Below are 20,869 nucleotides of genomic sequence, written 5' to 3' on the forward strand. Positions count from 1 at the left end.
TTATTTGAGCATAAGCATGGTGCATCCGATGAAGTGAGCTGTAGCTCACGAAAGCTTATGCTCAAATAAATTGGTTAGTCTCTAAGGTGCCACAAGTACTCCTTTTCTTTTTGCATATACAGATTAACACGGCTGCTACTCTGAAACCCGTAAATGAGAAGGAAGTGTCCTAGGGGAAGGAGGGAGCAGGGCTAGGAGACTCCTAGATGACTTCTTCACCAGAAGGCATGAAGACCACAGAAACATGCCTTTGACTGTACTCCTCACTAGAGGCTTTAAGTTACAACTGTTTATTTCCCTTTTATTTTGCTTACCTCTCACCGGAGCGAGCCTGCCTGGGTCTGACAGTGCTCTCTCACCTTTGGCCAAAGTTGCCTGTGTTCCGTACAAATCTGGTATCCCCTTACTCTTATGATTGATAGTTATTCACCACAGATGAAAAGAGTCATGGGGCTGGGGTTGAAGGGAGTTATTTACACGGAAAGATGGAATCCTTTTGAGTGTCTGGCATGAATAATATTTTGGTGTTCCTCATTCTGGATCTTTGTCATGCAGTGAGCCCCCTACTGGGGCAATGGCAGGTTGAGAAGTATGCTCTGTAAGTTAGCCAGCAGTCATGGGCTCTCTGGTAAAAGGTATGTGCCTTAACGAGACAGTGCTTTGTTTCTCCTGTTTGTTGTTTCCCGTTTTTAAATAGTATCTGGTATTATGGTCTTGGGCCATCCTTGTGTGAGTGCCAACAGCAAGGTGATTATGTCCAGGGAGCAGCCGTTGAGAAACCTTACAGAACAATCCAGTGACACTTCTTCTTCTGTTCATTATTGAGAGTAAATTAACTATGAAAACCGGAGCAGGCCAGCCAGATCTGACAGTATGTCTAAATTTGTTCCTGATTTTTTAAAAAAGAACATGTTAATGTTTAATTGACATGTCTAATGGCATGTTCCACTCCCTTGGTTGAATGTGTATTTGTGGCAACTCTACATGCAACCTTGGTGTGCAATTTTCCATCTTTCCTGACTGAAAAACAGTCCCTGGGACTGATTCTCCTCTCATTTACACCTGTGTAATTCTGGAGTAACTACACTGAAGTCCATGGAGTTACCCTAGTTTTACACCAGTGTGAGAGGAGAATCAGACTCCCTGGGTCTAACAGCTGGACAGGAGACTGAAAGTTGAATCCTCACTGCACTTCCTAAAGTAACGAGGGGGAAAACATGCTGAGTAAATCCATGCCTATGCTCCAAATCTGGATGCTTTAAGGTAAGCATTCCACTACAGCTTGTGCCACACTGTCAGCTATATGCTGTCTCATTGTCTGTTTTTAGTTCAGTGTGGTCCAACTGCTTCCTGGTATGACAATGTTGTTGCATCGTACTTTACAAGGGATTGAGCCAAAAATAAAAATTACAGTTGCATTTCTCTGTATTAATATGTGGTCTCTTCCAGCATGAGAAATGCTGTAGGTATTTGCTTTCATGACTCATCAAGTATTTTCCTTCTGTGTTACAGTAACCTTCTTCAAATGGAAGCACTGTAAAATATACTGTGGGGCTCAATCCTATGTAGGCAGGGAATTTGCATTTTATGATCCTGATAGGTCATATTCAGATCTTATACACTGCTCATGCTAAAAGACAGATTCACTATTGAGATGACTGTACTCCAAAAGAAGATGGCTATGCAGGTCTAGAACGTGACCTGCAGATGACCTCCTCTTTAATAAAAGTACAACATGGAGAGGCTACCTCCATGTCCACAAAAGATGGACCCAATGCATGTTGAGACCTGTGGGCTCTATGGGCTGAACCACTGAATTAAAGAGGAGGGTGGCTGCCATATGCTCCACTTCATTCAAATAAAAGGCCTTGAAGTCAATAGGAATGGGGCACTAGGGGTGGCCTTGGACTCCTGATAAATTGCCAGAGTGGCCCTGGTTTGGGCCAAGTGAAACATAATGCTAAAGTCGGAGCTCTCATGGCATCCGAGGGCTGTTTGGGACCATCTCTGCTATTTAAAAATAATTACATATGTACAAAGTTGCTGAATGTAACAGAAAAGCCCATTCTAAATTGTGCTTGGGAGTCATGGGGTCATTTTGCCCCCTTAGCAATAAAAATAATACTCTGCACTTAGAAGAAAGCCTGTGTGTAAGGACGTCAAATTTTATACATATTTAATAACCCCCACAAGCCTTTTACAGACAAATTCATGGAGGCACAGAGATTAAATGCCGTTGCCACGCACTCACGAAGTGGTGTTGGCATTTTAAATATAAAATTAAATTCTGCTCCATTATAAGGGATGTAGAGGGTCCACTTCATCTACCAATGAGGTACAGCCACCTCAGGGGTGAACCATGGTAACTATCAGTGCACAATACCACTCAGCAATTTAAAGGAGGAAGCAAGAAAGAATGCAGTGTCCAATCAAAAGTCTGGACTCAAGAGAAAAGGCTTGTCAGGCTCATGGTAAGTTTGGGTCATCTAGCAGAATAAATCGTATTTTCCATATAACATAAGGGAGCTCTGTTTGAATGTTCTGTACTTTCTTAGCGAGACAAGGTGGGTGAGGTAATATCTTTTATTGGACCAACTTCTGTTGGTGAGAGAGACAAGCCAACACGGCTACAACTAAACTGTTTTTCTTATCAAGTTGCCCCTTCTGTTCAGCTACACAGTACTACAGACCTAGTTCCCCACTTACCAGAGCTGCTGGAGATAGGCATGACAGGTTTCATTCTGACTGGAGCTTATCAGCTGTAAGCAACTGGCTTCCAAAATCATCTGTGGTTAATTTAACTTTTTTTTTTTTCCAATTTTGTCAGCTGCTGCTGCTATGTCCTGAGAAAAGGATGTCCTTATACCTCCGACGTGGTCAATTCTCTACTTTAAAGTTAGACTTTTAAAATTAATATTTAAATACAGTAGAACCTCAGCATTACGAACTCGGGAATGGGCGTTGTTCGTAACTCAGAAATATTCGTAGCGCTGAATAAAATGTTTTGGTTCTTTCAAAAGTTTACAGCTGAACACTGACTTAATTCAGCTTTGAAACTTTACTATGCAGAAGAAAAATGCTGCTTTTAACCATCTTAATGTAAACAAAACAAGCACAGAAACAGTTTCCTTACCTTGTCAAATCTTTTTTTTTTAAACTTTCCCTTTATTTTTTTAGTAGTTTACATTTAATATAGTACTGTACTGTATTTGCCTTTTTATTTTTTTTTGGTCTCTGCTGCTGTCTGATTGCATATTTCTGGTTCCAAATGAGGTGGGTGGTAGACTGGTCAGTTTGTAATTCTGGTGTTTGTAACTCTGAGGTTCTACTGGAATCAAAATCAGTTAGAGCCAACTCCTCACCCTCCCACCATCCTCATTCACTTGGCTAGACCCAGAGCTTCCACACAGGCCGGGGACGGAGGAATCCAATAGTCAGCATCAGCAGAGCTGCTCTAGGGGTCCACTTGCTCTTGCAGTTTCAAGAACTGCTTGTTGGGGATTCTACATAGCACTTGAAACCCTATTAGGGTGGGAGGGACCATGGGTGGAGGTGCTGGTTTTGCCACATGCTAGGCAAGATGTGTATCTGCGAGTTTTTCAGCCAAGCTCTAGGGGTATCAGAGCTTTGCTAAAGTTTCCCAGCTTGAGTTCCCATAAGTGAGAGTTGGCAAATGGCAGGGGATTTTGGTCTACGTTATTACCGTGGGGCCCTTTGTCTCTAGCTCTCCAAACCAGAAATGGCATTAGCTGTTGTAATATCTAGTGTAGAGCCATGCGATAATAATGCTTTGCACGTTTACCTTTCGTCCCATGATTTCTAAGTGCTTTACGTATGTTAAATATCACCCACAATCCCCCGCAGTGAGACAGGTCAGTATTGTTCTCTTAATCTTACAGATGGAGAAAGTGAAGCTCAAGGAAGTTACACTTGCACTGTGAATCAGTGGCTGAACTGGAATGAAACCAGGGATGACTACCTATCCTATGCCCCAGCCAGTACACAACATTGCCTCCCTCTCAAGAGTGCAGCAATGTTTCTGGCTGTCTTTCCTTTACTTACAAGGAGGGGCATGGATTAGATGCAGTGGTGAATTCCAGGAATTGCTGCATGGCTCCCATATAATAAATAACATGGCTAGAGATTTAAAATATTATCAAAGAGCTTTTGCAGCTGAGGTAATATTCCGATTACCATTGCTCTGATCAGGGGCTTTCTATGCTATAGTTCGTATAGCTATAAGAACTACAATTTAAATTTATGGCTTCATAAATCCATCCTGCCTTGATCCCGGGGGCTGGACTAATAACCCATTAGCAGCCCCTTTCAACCCAAATGATCCAGTGATCATAAAATATTTAGAGACAGGTCAAGCCTAGGTAATTTGAAGAATAAAGATTATTTCTCCCTGCAGGGACTGTACTGCAAAGTCTAACCTGAAGCTCTGAAGACTTTTCCCTTACTGGACTGTGCAGACAGCAACTCAAAGTAAGAGAGTAAGGAGAAAATGACCCGGCCATAGCCCTGTCTGACAAAGGAGAATGAGTTCTGTGACTCTGGAGAATTGGAGACCTTCCAGAATCAAATCATTAGTAAAGTTATTAAAGGAAAGATACCAGGGTGTGAAATTAACTTCACCCGTATATAGCTAGACTGTTTACAGATGGAATGCATGGAGATAGCAGGGAAATGCAAGCCAAGATCAGGACACAAGGTCTGCAATCCTTTGATGCCACTTGTTCATGGTGTTAAGACCACTTGATTTGCATAATTGGAGACCTTGTCCCCCCTCTCTTGGCCCACCACCAATATTGCCCTCCATGGTGTGCTGTCGAGAATCAAATCACTGGGCACAAGGAATCCTAACAGTTCTGGGCACAAGCTGTCCCCAGCTGGGATCACAAAGACATTTTCCCCCAAGCAATGTCCAAGTAACATTCTGGAGTTCACACAGCCTCCCATAAAAAAATCTTATAGTAGTTACTGTCAGAGGGAATATGGGACTGTGCCTCATGGCAATTTAAGTTCCTGCTGCAGAGAAGCCAATATTGTTTTTATTCTACCGAGCAGTCTTTGAGTCACAGAAATCAGAGACAGAATATACCATTAGGGCTCACTGAGCTCACCCACAACCATAGCAAGATTGTTCCTTGCAGAACATTACAGAGTGCTTTGTCCAAACCAACTTAAACTCCTGCCAAGGCTTCCACCATCCCCCTGTGGGACTATACTGGAGTCTGATTGACCTTATTATTACGGAATGTTGCTAGCCAGACATTTTCCTTTCCTTTTATTACATGAGCTGATGCTTCTCACATGCAGAACCACCCTAATCCTTGCTCTTATTAATGCTGATACTCAATCATTTACCCCCACCCCCAGCCTGTACATATTTAGTCCTTTTAACCTTTCCTTATAGCTTTCCTTATAGATCAATCCTTCCCAGTGCTATGAAGAAATAGAAGACTTCTGTTCTCACCAACAATGGTCTTTTAACAGTTGCAAGAACAAAATAGCGACCCTGCTGAAAAATCCCAAACATTTGATGCATTTTTAAATCTGTAGCTCCAGCTGGTTTCTTCTTTTTAAAGTAAGGGTTTTATCAAGTATGGAATCTGGTGAGAAAATGAATGGAAAGCATAAGCATTAGTGGATCTCTGTCTGAGGGGACTTCCAACTAACCCCGAAAGCAAACCACATACAAAGGAGCAGCAGGGTACTTCAGTTAGGAACACCTAAATAATCTATATAAGCTGCAAGAGCAACATCTTTCCCCTCATTCTGATCTGACTTTACAGATCCTTTAGAGCATGAAATTCACCTGGTGGCCCTCTAAGTTTCAAAGCCGGGTGAAAGACTGGGAGGTGTCTACACATTCTGTGCCTCAGAAAGGGGAGACTTTATGGGAGCTCTGAACATACCTGCACAGATGAGATGTGCTGAGGGACTGCACACTGGCACTGTGCTTACGCAAACTAAGTGGCTAGGAACCTCCCCGTAGTGGGGATGGGGAAAGGGGTCAGATTATTTCATCCTTCCCCCGCAACGACAGCCACTTATGTTACACTCATAAGGAGCGCTAGCAAGTCCATGTAAAAGGGAAAAAATATTGCAACATGTCCTGCAAAGGGATAAGAGAGAGGTAAATACAAGATTCTGATTTCTATCTACAAAAATCTAAATACCTTAGTAACTGCTATTAGTTGATACCCACCTGTAAAAGTGAAATAGTGGTCCTTTTAGGCTCTGGTCATGTAACGCAATCAAAGTAAATATAAAACTCACCACAACAGACAAAACAGGAGAGGGTCTACAATGGAAAAATTGGAGAGAGTCCAGCGAAGGGCAACAAAAATGATTAGAGGTCTGGAACACATGACTTATGAGGAGAGGCTGAGGGACCTGGGATTGTTTAGTCTACAGAAGAGAAGAATGAGGGGGGATTTGATAGCTGCTTTTAACTACCTGAAAGATGGATCCAAAGAGGATGGATCTAGACTATTCTCAGTGATAGCAGATGACAGGACAAGGAATAATGGTCTCAAGTTGCAGTGGGGGAGATTTAGGTTGGATATTAGGAAAAACTTTTTCACTAGGAGGGTGGTGAAACACTGGAATGCGTTACCTAGGGAGGTGGTGGAATCCCCTTCCTTAGAAGTTTTTAAGGTCAGGCTTGACAAAGCCCTGGCTGGGATGATTTAGTTGGGGATTGGTCCTGCTCTGGGCAAGGGGTTGGACTAGATGACCTCCAGAGGTCCCTTCCAACTCTGATATTCTATGATTCTGATGAGGGTGGATGGAACACTTCAAACTTTAATAAATGAAAGCGCTTTGCATGTGAAAATGAAGCCAGGTTCTCTATCCTTCATTTTCATTTTCTTTGGCTCTTAGCTTCATAGATCCCCATCCTAAGACAGCCTATCTAAAGGATGTGTCCAAAACAGGTAGCAATCTCCCCAATCCACAGAAAACATAACATCACCAGAACTTGGCTGAATCTCCAACATAAATTTGTTGCTGATGAGTGACTCCTCACTGTGTCCCCAATAAATCAAAGACCTTCCAGGGCAACCAATGTAGACATATTCTCTTTTTTTTTACTATCATCAGAGCTTCACAAAAAGATAGGTTTCCTCTTTTTAAATTAAACTGACGGCAACACAGAAAACATTCAGTACTTGGAAAATAACTTCATGAAGTGAGAGGGAAGGTTGAGAGTACAAATCAGTAATGTAAGGGTTAAAAACGTTACAAGAATGTTGAAGTTATTAAAAAACAAAAACAACAACTATAAAAAAAAAACCCCCAAACCCAGCCACTATGAATTCAGGAAATTCAGAATTGAGGTTAAATTTCAAAGAAACCCAAATGTTATGAACATCTAGAAATGCATAGCAAGGTCATCCAAACAACCTTAACACTGCCCCATGTTGCGATGCCCTGAGTGAACCCAGGAACTTTGCCATAACATTTTCCATCCATAACAAATAGGTTTATCACAAAGGACCACAAAAGCCAGACACTGGAGACAATGGAGAAAATCTTTCTATATTACAAAGGAACTCTTCGTTTTTTCCTCTGCCAGATGCTCTTATGGTTTATCATGGGCTTAGCACAAAACAAAGTAATGTTTGACTGACTAATTTGGGAGATGTAATGGAGAATTAAGCATTCTTGTGGCATTAAGTTATCATCAGTTTGGGAAAATTTCCAATAAGGGAAATTTTTTACCATTTAAGGCAGTCTGTTACTGTGTTTGGAAACTTCTATTGGACATGTTTCAGAGTAGTAGCCGCGTTAGTCTGTATCTGCAAAAAGAAAAGGAGTACTTGTGGCACCTTAGAGACTAACAAATTTATTAGAGCATAAGCTTTCATGAGCTTATGCTCTAATAAATTTGTTAGTCTCTAAGGTGCCACAAGTACTCCTTTTCTTTCTATTGGAGAGTATGCCCAAATAATATAACCTGATTCAGAACAGTTTCTTGCAGTGTTGTTGTAGCTATATTAAAGAGACAGGGTGGGTGAGGTAATATCTTTTATTGGTGATATTAACTTCTGAGGGTGAAAGAGACAAGCTTTTGAGCTACACAGAGCTCTTCTGAAGGAAAAGGAAAAACGAAGAGTTCCTTTGTAATCATAGAATCATAGAATATCAGGGTTGGAAGGGACCCCAGAAGGTCATCTAGTCCAACCCCCTGCTCAAAGCAGGACCAATTCCCAGTTAAATCATCCCAGCCAGGGCTTTGTCAAGCCTGACCTTAAAAACCTCTAAGGAAGGAGATTCTACCACCTCCCTAGGTAACGCATTCCAGTGTTTCACCACCCTCTTAGTGAAAAAGTTTTTCCTAATATCCAATCTAAACCTCCCCCACTGCAACTTGAGACCATAACTCCTCGTTCTGTCATCTGCTACCATTGAGAACAGTCTAGAGCCATCCTCTTTGGAACCCCCTTTCAGGTAGTTGAAAGCAGCTATCAGATCCCCCCTCATTCTTCTCTTCTGCAGGCTAAACAATCCCAGCTCCCTCAGCCTCTCCTCATAACTCATGTGTTCCAGTCCCCTAATCATTTTTGTTGCCCTTCGCTGGACTCTCTCCAATTTATCCACATCCTTCTTGAAGTGTGGGGCCCAAAACTGGACACAGTACTCCAGATGAGGCCTCACCAATGTCGAATAGAGGGGAACGATCACGTCCCTCGATCTGCTCGCTATGCCCCTACTTATACATCCCAAAATGCCATTGGCCTTCTTGGCAACAAGGGCACACTGCTGACTCATATCCAGCTTCTCGTCCACTGTCACCCCTAGGTCCTTTTCCGCAGAACTGCTGCCTAGCCATTCGGTCCCTAGTCTGTAGCTGTGCATTGGGTTCTTCCGTCCTAAGTGCAGGACCCTTCACTTATCCTTATTGAACCTCATCAGATTTCTTTTGGCCCAATCCTCCAATTTGTCTAGGTCTTTCTGTATCCTATCCCTCCCCTCCAGCGTATCTACCACTCCTCCCAGTTTAGTATCATCCGCAAATTTGCTGAGAGTGCAATCCACACCATCCTCCAGATCATTTATGAAGATATTGAACAAAACCGGCCCCAGGACCGACCCTTGGGGTACTCCACTTGATACCGGCTGCCAACTAGATATGGAGCCATTGATCACTACCCGTTGAGCCCGACAATCTAGCCAGCTTTCTACCCACCTTGTAGTGCATTCATCCAGCCCATACTTCCTTAACTTGCTGACAAGAATACTGTGGGAGACCGTGTCAAAAGCTTTGCTAAAGTCAAGAAACAATACATCCACTGCTTTCCCTTCATCCACAGAACCAGTAATCTCATCATAAAAGGCGATTAGATTAGTCAAGCATGACCTTCCCTTGGTGAATCCATGCTGGCTGTTCCTGATCACTTTCCTCTCATGCAAGTGCTTCAGGATTGATTCTTTGAGGACCTGCTCCATGATTTTTCCAGGGACTGAAGTGAGGCTGACTGGCCTGTAGTTCCCAGGATCCTCCTTCTTCCCTTTTTTAAAGATTGGCACTACATTAGCCTTTTTCCAGTCATCCGGGACTTCCCCGGTTCGCCACGAGTTTTCAAAGATAATGGCCAATGGCTCTGCAATCACAGCCGCCAATTCCTTCAGCACTCTCGGATGCAACTCGTCCGGCCCCATGGACTTGTGCACGTCCAGCTTTTCTAAATAGTCCCTAACCACCTCTATCTCCACAGAGGGCTGGCCATCTCTTCCCCATTTTGTGATGCCCAGCGCAGCAGTCTGGGAGCTGACCTTGTTAGTGAAAACAGAGGCAAAAAAAGCATTGAGTACATTAGCTTTTTCCACATCCTCTGTCACTAGGTTGCCTCCCTCATTCAGTAAGGGGCCCACACATTCCTTGGCTTTCTTCTTGTTGCCAACATACCTGAAGAAACCCTTCTTGTTACTCTTGACATCTCTGGCTAGCTGCAGCTCCAGGTGCGATTTGGCCCTCCTGATAACATTCCTACATGCCCGAGCAATATTTTTATACTCTTCCCTGGTCATATGTCCAACCTTCCACTTCTTGTAAGCTTCTTTTTTATGTTTAAGATCCGCTAAGATTTCACCATTAAGCCAAGCTGGTCGCCTGCCATATTTACTATTCTTTCGACTCATCGGGATGGTTTGTCCCTGTAACCTCAACAGGGATTCCTTGAAATACAGCCAGCTCTCCTGGACTCCTTTCCCCTTCAAGTTAGTCCCCCAGGGGATCCTGGCCATCCGTTCCCTGAGGGAGTCGAAGTCTGCTTTCCTGAAGTCCAGGGTCCGTATCGTGCTGCTTACCTTTCTTCCCTGCGTCAGGATCCTGAACTCAACCAACTCATGGTCACTGCCTCCCAGATTCCCATCCACTTTTGCTTCCCCCACTAATTCTACCCGGTTTGTGAGCAGCAGGTCAAGAAAAGTGCCCCCCCTAGTTGGCTCCTCTAGCACTTGCGCCAGGAAATTGTCCCCTACGCTTTCCAAAAACTTCCTGGATTGTCTATGCACCGCTGTATTGCTCTCCCAGCAGATATCAGGAAAATTAAAGTCACCCATGAGAATCAGGGCATGCGATCTAGTAGCTTCCGTGAGCTGCCGGAAGAAAGCCTCATCTACCTCATCCCCCTGGTCCGGTGGTCTATAGCAGACTCCCACCACTACATCACTCTTGTTGCACACACTTCTAAACTTAATCCAGAGACACTCAGGTTTTTCTGCAGTTTCGTACCGGAGCTCTGAGCAGTCATACTGCTCCCTTACATACAGTGCTACTCCCCCACCTTTTCTGCCCTGCCTGTCCTTCCTGAACAGTTTATAACCATCCATGACAGTACTCCAGTCATGTGAGTTATCCCACCAAGTCTCTGTTATTCCGATCACGTCATAGTTCCTTGACATCACCAGGACCTCCAGTTCTCCCTGCTTGTTTCCAAGGCTTTGTGCATTTGTATATAAGCACTTGAGATAACCTGTTGATCGCCCCTCATTCCCAGTATGAGGCAGGAGCCCTCCCCTCACAGACATTCCTGCCTGTGCTTCCTCCCGGTATCCCGCTTTCCCACTTACCTCAGGAAATATAGAATAATATAGAAGGGTTTTCTACATTGTCTCCAGTATCTGACTTTTGTGGTCCTTTATGTGACAAACCTGTTTGTTATGGATGGAAAATGTTATGGCAAAGTTTCTGGGTTTACTTTTCTGAAAAGCTCGGTGTGGCTCGAAAGCTTGTCTCTTTCACCGACAAAATTTGGCCTCTCTCAGAACAGTTAGTGAGCTGAGTATCTTTACTGGTTGCAAAGTCAATAATGATGCTCTAATTTGGATCCTGCTATTCAAAGAAGGTAAGAAAAGGAACGAAAGGAATTGTTCTCTGTTCATAAAAGAATATTTGCCGTTCTCTAGCCTAAAAGATATTCAAGGCGACACAGAGTGAATACGCTTCTCTTTATATAGTGCAGTAACTCCTGACAGGTACCTTTGCTTTCAAAGCTCCTTTTCTGTCTCGAGATGTGGTATTCTCTCCCTATTAAATTTACACTATAAAGTGCTGTGTCTTGTTGCTGTTTCCATTTCCAACCCATTAAATATTATTTTTTAAATCTGCTACTTCAATCTTGTTAAAAGTTTTCTTGTGAGGAGCAGAAGGAACTAAAGCAAAAAAGTAACAACAGCTCCACAGTCCAGAGTGCCCAGATCTTCACAGCTCTGGCATTCAAACAAATCGCTTAGGTGTGTGCTAAAATTCTGCATAGCTCCTATGTGGAATAACAACAGAAATCTGGGTGGCTACAGAGGCAGCCTGGCATACAATAGGACGTCTGCTCAACACACTATATGATCTTTCTCATCAACTTTATGCCACATGAGAAAAAGAAACACTTTCCACCTGGATAACTACATACATAAAGCCTGACTAGCCTCACTTATGCAGGTGTAAATCAAAAGGAAGTCTATTGAAATGAATGGCGTTACAGTGGTGTTAAAATTCCATAAGTGAAAGGAGAAACAGGCCCATACTGTCTGCAAAGACTTTTCTGTCCTGGCCAACTGCCTGTTTGCCTGTTGTTAAAGCCAACCCTGTATGTGGTGTTTCATTCACTCTTCATACAATCACAGCATTGTAAAAATATGACAATTAACTTGATTACCAGACTCTCTCTATCCTAAGGAAACCTAGGGCCGATTTCTGCTCTGAGACACCAGTACGGAGTCTCAAGTGTATATCTAAAAGGAGAACGGGGATGTTGGGTCTCGCTGCGGTTTTGCCATTGTTCCTGAAGACCAGATGGGCCTCTGCTGGATCTCAAATTCCCTAAACTCTGAAGTGTTCAGATTGGTGAGACACCTCAGGCTAAATTCAGAGGTAAAGTGTACTGTGACATAATTTACATGTCAATAAGTGTGTGTCAGAGGGGCCGGGGACTACAGGCCAAATTATGGTCTTGATTTCAGTCAAGAAAAGCCAAAGATACTTAGCAGTATCTACACTGTGAATGCTTCACTGCTCTGAGTAACGTATCTAGGACAACCTAAACGTTAGGTGCAGACCAGGCCCAAGTTACATCAGCATAGATTCATACCATTCCTACCACCCACCTCTGAATTTGGCCTCACCGCTCATCCACTGCCCTGATCAATCCCATTTATTTATTTTGCTAATTTGTATAGCATCTATCACAGAGGCAGCTCTATGCAATGATAAAAACAAAACAAAGGCTTAAAGGGGCAGGAGAGTGGCAAGCTGTGAGTGCAGGAAAAGGCAGGAGGGGACTGCTGCAGGACAAGGAAGCAAATCATTTAAAATATTGTTGGACTGTCCCAGTTCATGGGGATTGCTAAGAGAGGTCACTCTAACCCTTTGTCTGTTTGTGTCCTGAGGGAAGGCCTTCAGGTTCAGTGAGAGTGTGAAAGACACACTGCCATTTCAGCATCAACTTGGGGTGATTCAGGACAGCAGTTATGGTGACCCTAGGAGGGAGAGGCAAAAATCCCCACCACAACCAGAGACAAGGCGCAACAGTGACAATCCCATAAGGAGAGGGTAAAAATAGTGTAAATGGTGGCTCCATAAGGACAAGGCTGAGAAAACCCAAGGAACCTGCGTGGCCATTTGATAGATAGGCTAGATTAGACAGGCAGTACTACATGATGCATTAATCAGTCCATTCCCTTTTATGCTGGTCTATAATAAATTTATTTTCTTTTTTCTTCCTGCTGAACAGTTTTAACTCCATTTACCTCGCTTACGGCCCTGATCTGCTATATGTCACATGCTGTTTCTTTTATCATACTCACCATGGTCATGAGCAAATACAAACAAGTTAAGTCCTGTCAGCATCTGGGCTAAGTCATCATAGCGGCCGCAGTGTTCCCCAGCACCATGAGCGATAAACACAAGGGCCCTAAATGGAACATCAAGGTATAAAGCATTAACTTGGAAATCAGCCTAGAAAGGCACCAGAGCTGTGGGTAAAAATAGCATTATCATTTTATCAACAAGCACCTCAGACATCAACAAATTCAAGCCAGGTAAATGTGGGGCCCGAGTGGCATTTAACTGATGGTACCATGATGAGGAAGGGAGCAGATTGTCCATAAAGACCTAGGAGCACAGGAGAAGAAATAACATCACATGAACCTGGAACAGATGGCTTGATGGTGGCAGGCCTTTGGCTATATGTGAACCAGCTGCACACTGGATGGATGTACTGTACTTTTCCACCTGGCTCAGCACGAGGCTGCCACAATGGGAAGCTACAGGTCAATATTGTAGGTGGGTCTCTGTAACTCTCCTTTATCAGGCTAATTACATTCTGGACTGGACTTTGCTCCTATGGAAATCAATGGAAGTGTTGTGATTGACTTCAGTGGAATCAAGGTTAGGACCTCTCTCTGTAGTTTCACCCAGATATATTATTATACACTTTCTGACTTACATTGCTGCACACAATGTTAAATGCTTACAGGATTTCAACAAAAATATGAACGCAAACCAGAACCCAGGACCTGAGTTGAAGTTTGGGGAATGCTGGACTTGATCCCAACATCAGTGTTTTTACCCATTTTCAACCCAGAAATAGCTGCACTGAGTGAAGTGATTCCTAAACAGTTACAGCAACCTTAGGCTCACAGAGCGTAAACCACTCTCGGATCCTGCTGTGTGAAAGGCGCTATACAAATGCTCCTCACTAAGGACTCAATTTTACAAATTTCTTACACGTTCAGAGGAATATCATCAAATAATGAAAATAATGGTTTGAGTTTGGAGAAATTTTCCTGTGTCTTTACTGGACAGTATTTATAAAGAATGTTGATTTTGTTGTAAAAATAATTATGGCCGAGTGAAACTCCAGAAGTTTGCTCTGATTGGTAGATCTTTTTTCACCCCTATTAAATTTTAGTGTCTCAAATCTGAGTTATTCATTTAAAGGTGTAATCTGTTGTCAGAACACCTGTAACCACACTAGAGACCAGAGACCGCTACTTCAAGTTTTTCAGTACTGTATATTTAAAAAAATCCTAAAATGAACTAATAATAAATGGTAACAACAATTTACATTTAGTGAAATCTTCAACCCTATTTTCACAAGGATTTTTGATACAGCTGTAAAAGATGTATTCACACAAAGAAACTGCTTTGATCTTAGTTATATTTAAACTTAGAGACAATGCTAGATGCTGTAGTAATCACTGCCCCATCTCTTTGATTAACACTGATTTGCAAAATAATTGCTAATGCTAGACAACCTGACAGACCATCCATTCGAACTAGACAGGCTTCACGAAGCAAAGAGTAGATTCTCTAACAGCTATCTATATAAGGTTACCCTGACATTTCATTAATGCTAATCAGTAACAAGAAGACCAGGAAATGTAGCATCCCTAGCCCTGGGTGTTAGAGAGCATTTGATAGGCCACACTAGGAGTTCCAAAATGACCTGACATACAGTAGTAATGCCTTGAGTTAACATTTCCCTTAGAAAAGGCTAAGAGATCTTAAGCTTTCAGAACAAGGGGTGTGGGGTGGGAGAGAATTCTGAAGCAAACTCAAGATGACTAATGCACATTCTTTAGATCCTGCTTGCTTTGCTTGTCTACAAGTCAAAAACCAAACCAAAGTAAGGGAATAAAAAGGAGAAATTTTTTGCCGGTCTATATCTGGCATTTCCAAGGTGTCCCTCACCATGGTTTCCAGGCACAACAAGTAGTTTCTCAGATGACAAGTCATTTAAAATATCAATAACATACCAGGTGACCTTCATGGTATGCAATTTCTGGTGAAGTGAGCAAGCCGGTAAAGTGAGAGCATTGTAAGGAGACATTAATTGCTACTTTATCTTGCAATTACACTGGAGGCTAAATTTTGCTCTCATTCATACCCATGCCACCTCACTGACTTAGAACTAGATCAGCTAAAGTGCTGAGCACCTTACTGAAATATGTGGAAGTTGAGGGAGTTCAATGTTTCACAAAATTAAGGGTATAGGGCCCGATCCTGCAGCCTTTACTCACAAGTAATTCTTAGTCCCAAATGACTGCAACGGAACTAGGATATAGCAGTTCCGGAATTGGATCCTTAAATGTCATGTGGCAGGGGCCTTGTCTTTTACTTGCCTGCAAAGCATCATGGATAAAATTCTCAAATGCACCTGAGGGTATGTCTACACAGCAGATAAACAGCCATGGCTAGCCTGTGTCAGCTGACCTCAGGTTCACAGGGCTCGGGCTGTGAGGCTGTAAAACTGTGGTGTAGATGTTCGGATGCAGGCTGGAGCACGGGCTCTGGAAACACCGTGGACTCCCTCCAATCATAATGCTTGTGAAAAGAAAGAAATACAATACAGCAAATAGGAAACTCTTTTCAATTTTTATCTTAACGTTCCTTTTTTGGTGTCATTTAAAGTTAAAACAGATACACTGCAGGCTTTAGCACTTTGTAGGACTGCGGTGTCTATGGACTTGGCAAGCAACAACTGCAGGGTTGGCCTCATAGGAAATTGGTCTTAGAATGTACCTTCATCTCCAATTGTAATTCTGCTGGCAAGATCATTTGGAAGTGACTTGGCTCGGGTAGAAGCCAGTGCTCACAGCTTGAAATGCTTTTCTGAAGACTGTGTTATGCCTGAACCATGTTAATTTCATAGGCTCCATGAGCTCAGCCAGAGAAATCTTTGTGGTGCTTTGGATGCTTCAAATTACTCTGGATGTGGGATCTGTAGTTGCTAAACTTTGTGACTAAACATCATTTTGGACTCAGTTCAGCAAGATACCCAACCTGATGCCAAACTGTAAGCATGGATGTAGTCCAATGAAATCAATGAGACGACACATGTGCGTAAGTGCCTTGATGAATAAGGGTCGTTATGCATGGTAGTGGTAAGATTATGCCATTACTCAGAGAAAGCTGGTACATGTTTGGTAAAGAATTTTTTAAAATATATAAATTAATGTTTATTTGGCATATTTTTGTAGCCATCACAGCAAAAGTAGGTCTCAGCTCTCAACGCTTTGAACACTTGTATACTTACCATTATAATTACACATCCTGTAATATGTTATTTCTTACTTTTAGCCAGCAATTTAAATTATGCTGGTCTCAAGTCTAGGACACTATAATCCCTGTGCCAAAGGAGAGCAGTTTGCAGGGAACATATTCAGTCCTGGATCAGTGCCAAGGAAACTGCTTTACTTGAGAGACTGGCATTGTTTTAAGGGCTGATGTCTTGTGATCCCTACCCTCCACCAAGGCTAGAAACAAATGTTTCATACCATTAGAAAATTGGGATTCAAGTCCAGTTGGACCATGAGATATACTTTCTTGTATTATTTCATTTATCAAGATAGAGACCACTACAATATTAACTAGATTGGCGTCGGGGGGGGTGGGGGGGCAGCACGAGGGAGAGCAAGACTGTAAGCAGAATGATGTGATTGTAAGATCTGTTATCTTGTGACCAGACAGGGCTAAAGACACTTTAGTGGGACCGGTATGCATTCTTTTAGGATCAGAAAATGTCTCCAAGCCCTGAAACTACACTTGTAACATTCTACATACATGAGCAGTTTCTCTGACTTTCATAGGACTACACACGAGTAAGTGTTTGCAGATCTAATATCTTACTGGATCCCAAGATTGCAACAATTCCTTCATCTATATAGTGTTGGGATGAGATTTTTACAGCAGACATAACCGCCAGAGTAGAATAACGTTGGTAGGTTATTCAGCGATACCAGAAAGTGTTGTTGTTATAAATGAATAGAGCTGAGACAGAATTGCACAGCACAGATAGATTTCCATACAAAAGGCTCCACCGGAATCCAGCTAGAGCCAGCATGAAATAATGCAGAGAAACAGCTTGGAATGTATGATTTATCGGGTCTTTTGAAAATGTGAAACATCAATGTGAATAGCTCACAACTGATCTGCTAAAAAATGCAAAGAGTTGAAGCAAACGGTGGAAGTATTCTCTGGACACTGCGACTGAATGAGTAGAGTGATTCCATGCAGATCTCTGAAATTTAACATTTTAATAACAGATATTTTGTTTAAAGGCTATTATCTTTTAGGAGACACTGGGCTAAAGTCTGAGGTGAATTATGTGGTGTTGTAAAGTAAAATTCCTAGGCCTAATCTTCCCTTCCCATCCCATTCCAGGGTAAACCCACAAGAAGGGATCACAAGGATCCTGTCGCAAAGTCTTCCCCAACTCCCCCTTCCTCCATTTCCCCACCAAGGTGGTGGGATCTGCCCCAGCAGAACCAACTGCAAGGTCTGCTGCCCCAAACCTGGCAGACTGATGGGCACTTTGGAAATGCAGACAGGCTAGACAGAATTTTAAAAGACTTCGTGCTTGAGATGCCTCTCACACCAGTTTTATGCTGTTGTAATTCCACTGATTGCAATGGGGTTAGTCCTTAGCTTCATTGGAATAATGAATCAGGGATCCTAAATCTAAATACACAAATGCAGGCTCAGGTCACACACGATTGAGAAGTGTGTTAACATAAACTCTTTGTACCAGGACTACTAACCCATCCCTCCCCATCAGGATCTGGTTATTTATGAACCAGACTGGATTCAGTTTTGTACCGGGTTTTACTCTTTGCTCTGCTACAGCCTTGTTATGTGACCCTGGGCAGGTCAATTCACCTCTTTGTGCCTCTGCCTCCCTCTCCCAAGGTGTAAAATGGGGATTGCGCACTTGCCTATCTCCTAGGAGTGCTATAAGGATTAATGCATTGACATCTGTAGAGCACTCTGAGAGCCTCAGATGGAAGATGCTATAGAAATATTGTGATGGACTGGATTAGGCCTAAAGGTCCCCTGTGGGAGGCCTCAGGGTTCTGCCATCCCAAAAAGGAAGAGTGGGAGAGGTCCTCCAAGTGTCCTAGAGTGGTTGGGAGGAAGAAACCAATCACAGGGGCTACTAGAATGGCCAATCAGGGGCCAGGAGGGCTATATAAAAGGAGCTGCAGAACAGAGCAGCAGTTAGTTGCTTTTTGGAGCTGGAAGAGAAAGAACGGTGTTCCTGGCTGGAAGAACAAAAGGACCAAAGACAGTCTGCTGGCAGGGACTGGGGGAGCAATAAAGGAGCTCCTAGCTGGCTGCTGGGACTAAGTAGGGACTGAGCCTGGGGAGGGCCACAGGATGATAGTGTCTCCAAGGAGGAAGCCCTGGCGATATGGCCCCATACCAGGGTTGGGACTACTTAAAGACTGAGCCCAGGGAGGGCTAGAGAGACATCACCAGAGGGGTACTGAGATAGGCCCTGGTGGACAGTATACCCCAGAAGGGGTCTGTCTGGTTCTTATGCAGATAGCATGTATGACTCAGCCAGAGGACTCAGTCGCTGAAAAAAAACCACCTGAGAACCAAAAGGGGGAACCAGAACTGAAAGAATGCAGACAAATCCAACCAGAGGGGGTGCTCATTAGAGGTGGGTACTGACCTTGTTACGTATGTAAAAAGTGTAAAAGATAGGCCCAACCTGCAAAATCCAGCTCTGGATCTGAACTTCCCCAGAGACCTGTCACTAGTACTAACATGTAGGGGGAAATTTTCAAAAGTGCCTAAGGGATTGAGACACATAAGTCCCACTGACAGGCAATATAATAAGCAACTTTCTATCACGCGTATGCCACATTAATTTTCACTTAAAATGAAGTTGTTATGGATGAAAGATAGCTGCATGGCCACAATGCCATGGAAAAGGATTAATGTGCGTGCTAGCTAATAGCTGTCACATGCAATGGGTAAGAGCTAGAGTTGCCAGAAGGTTACTGACCCAACCTCTCCTTCGTCTTCTAAGAGGCCTGTACCCAGCCTTGAAGGGTTTCTGAAAGGACAGAACTTGCAATTCAGTGGGTCAGCTTTATGAGTGGTTCATTCTTAAAATCAAAATGCAATGGGTGCCAGCTGAGTAGATGCCTAGGAAGTAGTAAGAATAGTGCAATGAAAGAGGCTGAGTTTTCAGGGCATGAGAAAGCTACATTTAAAGGGCCAGAAGCTGTATGCCAAGGAATCACTAATATTTAAGGCATTTTGTTTTTTTGCCAATCAAATTCAATATTGAAACCTGTTGATTTAATAACCAGACACAAAGCTTTGCTGTTTAAAAGTGTGGTTCTGTTCTGAGACGTGACTGTAAAAATGACCTTTTCTTACTCAGCCAATCTGCTGCCAGGGCGTATTCAGCGCCATTTCTACTGACTCTTCCGACTAGATAAGTTTTTACTACTTTTTGCTCCTGTTAGCCCATAGTTCTGCAAAGCCAACACAGCTATGAGTGAGGGAGCTGCTCAGGCAGGAACCAAGCAAGGTTAATTAAGAGAGAGGCTCCGCTTGCCCACTCCCAACCCCACTCAGTGCAGGATTGTGTCCAGTCCTACTATATATTCAAGGCGAGAAGGGACCATTTTGATCATCCAGTCTGACCTCCTCTAGAAAACAGGTCATATAATTATACCAAGTGATTCCTGCATCAAGCCCAGAACTTCTGGTTGAGCTAAAGCATACTCGACACGTCCCTAGGCACAGCATCTTCATTGCCCCCCTGCCTACAACTGACCTTCGTGTTGCATACAGTTTTAGAGAGGTAAGGAGCCCCAGAACGCCAGTGCCCCTAGGCACGTGCCTACTGTGCCTAATTGGAAATCCGGCCCCGGACGTGCTGTGGTCATTTATTCAGTTCTTACTCAGGCAAGCTATCCCATTGAGTTCTGAGCAAGTAAGAATTTCAGGCTTTTGTCCCCTGTGAACTTCAAAAGTGTCTGTATCTATTTTTTTATAAAGCAGGACTGCACAATTCCCACCCAGTGGCAACGGTTTGAAGTGGAACATATAAATGTAATTCACTATAATACTTGGACCAAACAGTACAGTTTGAAACTAGGCAACTTCTATCATAATGTGCAAAAAGAACTCTTGATTATTTCCTGCATAGGCTCAGTTATCCATCCTCACATTTATCCTTCCAATCCAACTTAGTCTGCAGTCCTTGCTGGCTACAGAAATCTTCATCTGTTATCTTCAAGCAAGGTGGATAATTTACTTTTTATAACCTATAGATTTCCAAGGTAATACAAATCCCCGTGTATCCAATTCCTTCTGGACTGATTTCAAAGAGGCAGGAGGGAAAGGTCTTGGAATCCCATAGGTTTTGGAGATGGAACTTGAAGGACAGATTTATTTCTTAAGTGTAAGGCAGTTATGTATTTTTAAAATACCTAGAGGTTAAGCACAGTGATTTCAGATGAGTAATTCTTTCTCAGCATATTCCAGAACTGCATGTCAGCCCTGGTCATCTATGAAAAGAATCTTTGCAGTGAAAGGGAATTTTACAAGCTGTGT

At 43.0% G+C, this 20,869-nt stretch overlaps 1 protein-coding gene across 4 annotated transcripts in view; it reads right to left on the reverse strand.

The window, feature by feature from the left end:
* Positions 1-20,869, reverse strand: part of MGLL (monoglyceride lipase) — an 86,803-nt gene that overhangs the window by 49,317 nt on the left and 16,617 nt on the right. For all 4 annotated transcript variants that reach the window (XM_073351375.2, XM_073351373.2, XM_073351372.2 and 1 more), the window contains exon 3: positions 13,315-13,421. In XM_073351375.2, coding sequence (XP_073207476.1) covers positions 13,315-13,421 — 107 coding nt within the window. The remainder of the gene's footprint in view (positions 1-13,314; positions 13,422-20,869) is intronic.

This window comes from Lepidochelys kempii, chromosome 7, assembly GCF_965140285.1.
Source record: "Lepidochelys kempii isolate rLepKem1 chromosome 7, rLepKem1.hap1, whole genome shotgun sequence".
NCBI lineage: Eukaryota > Metazoa > Chordata > Testudines > Cheloniidae > Lepidochelys > Lepidochelys kempii.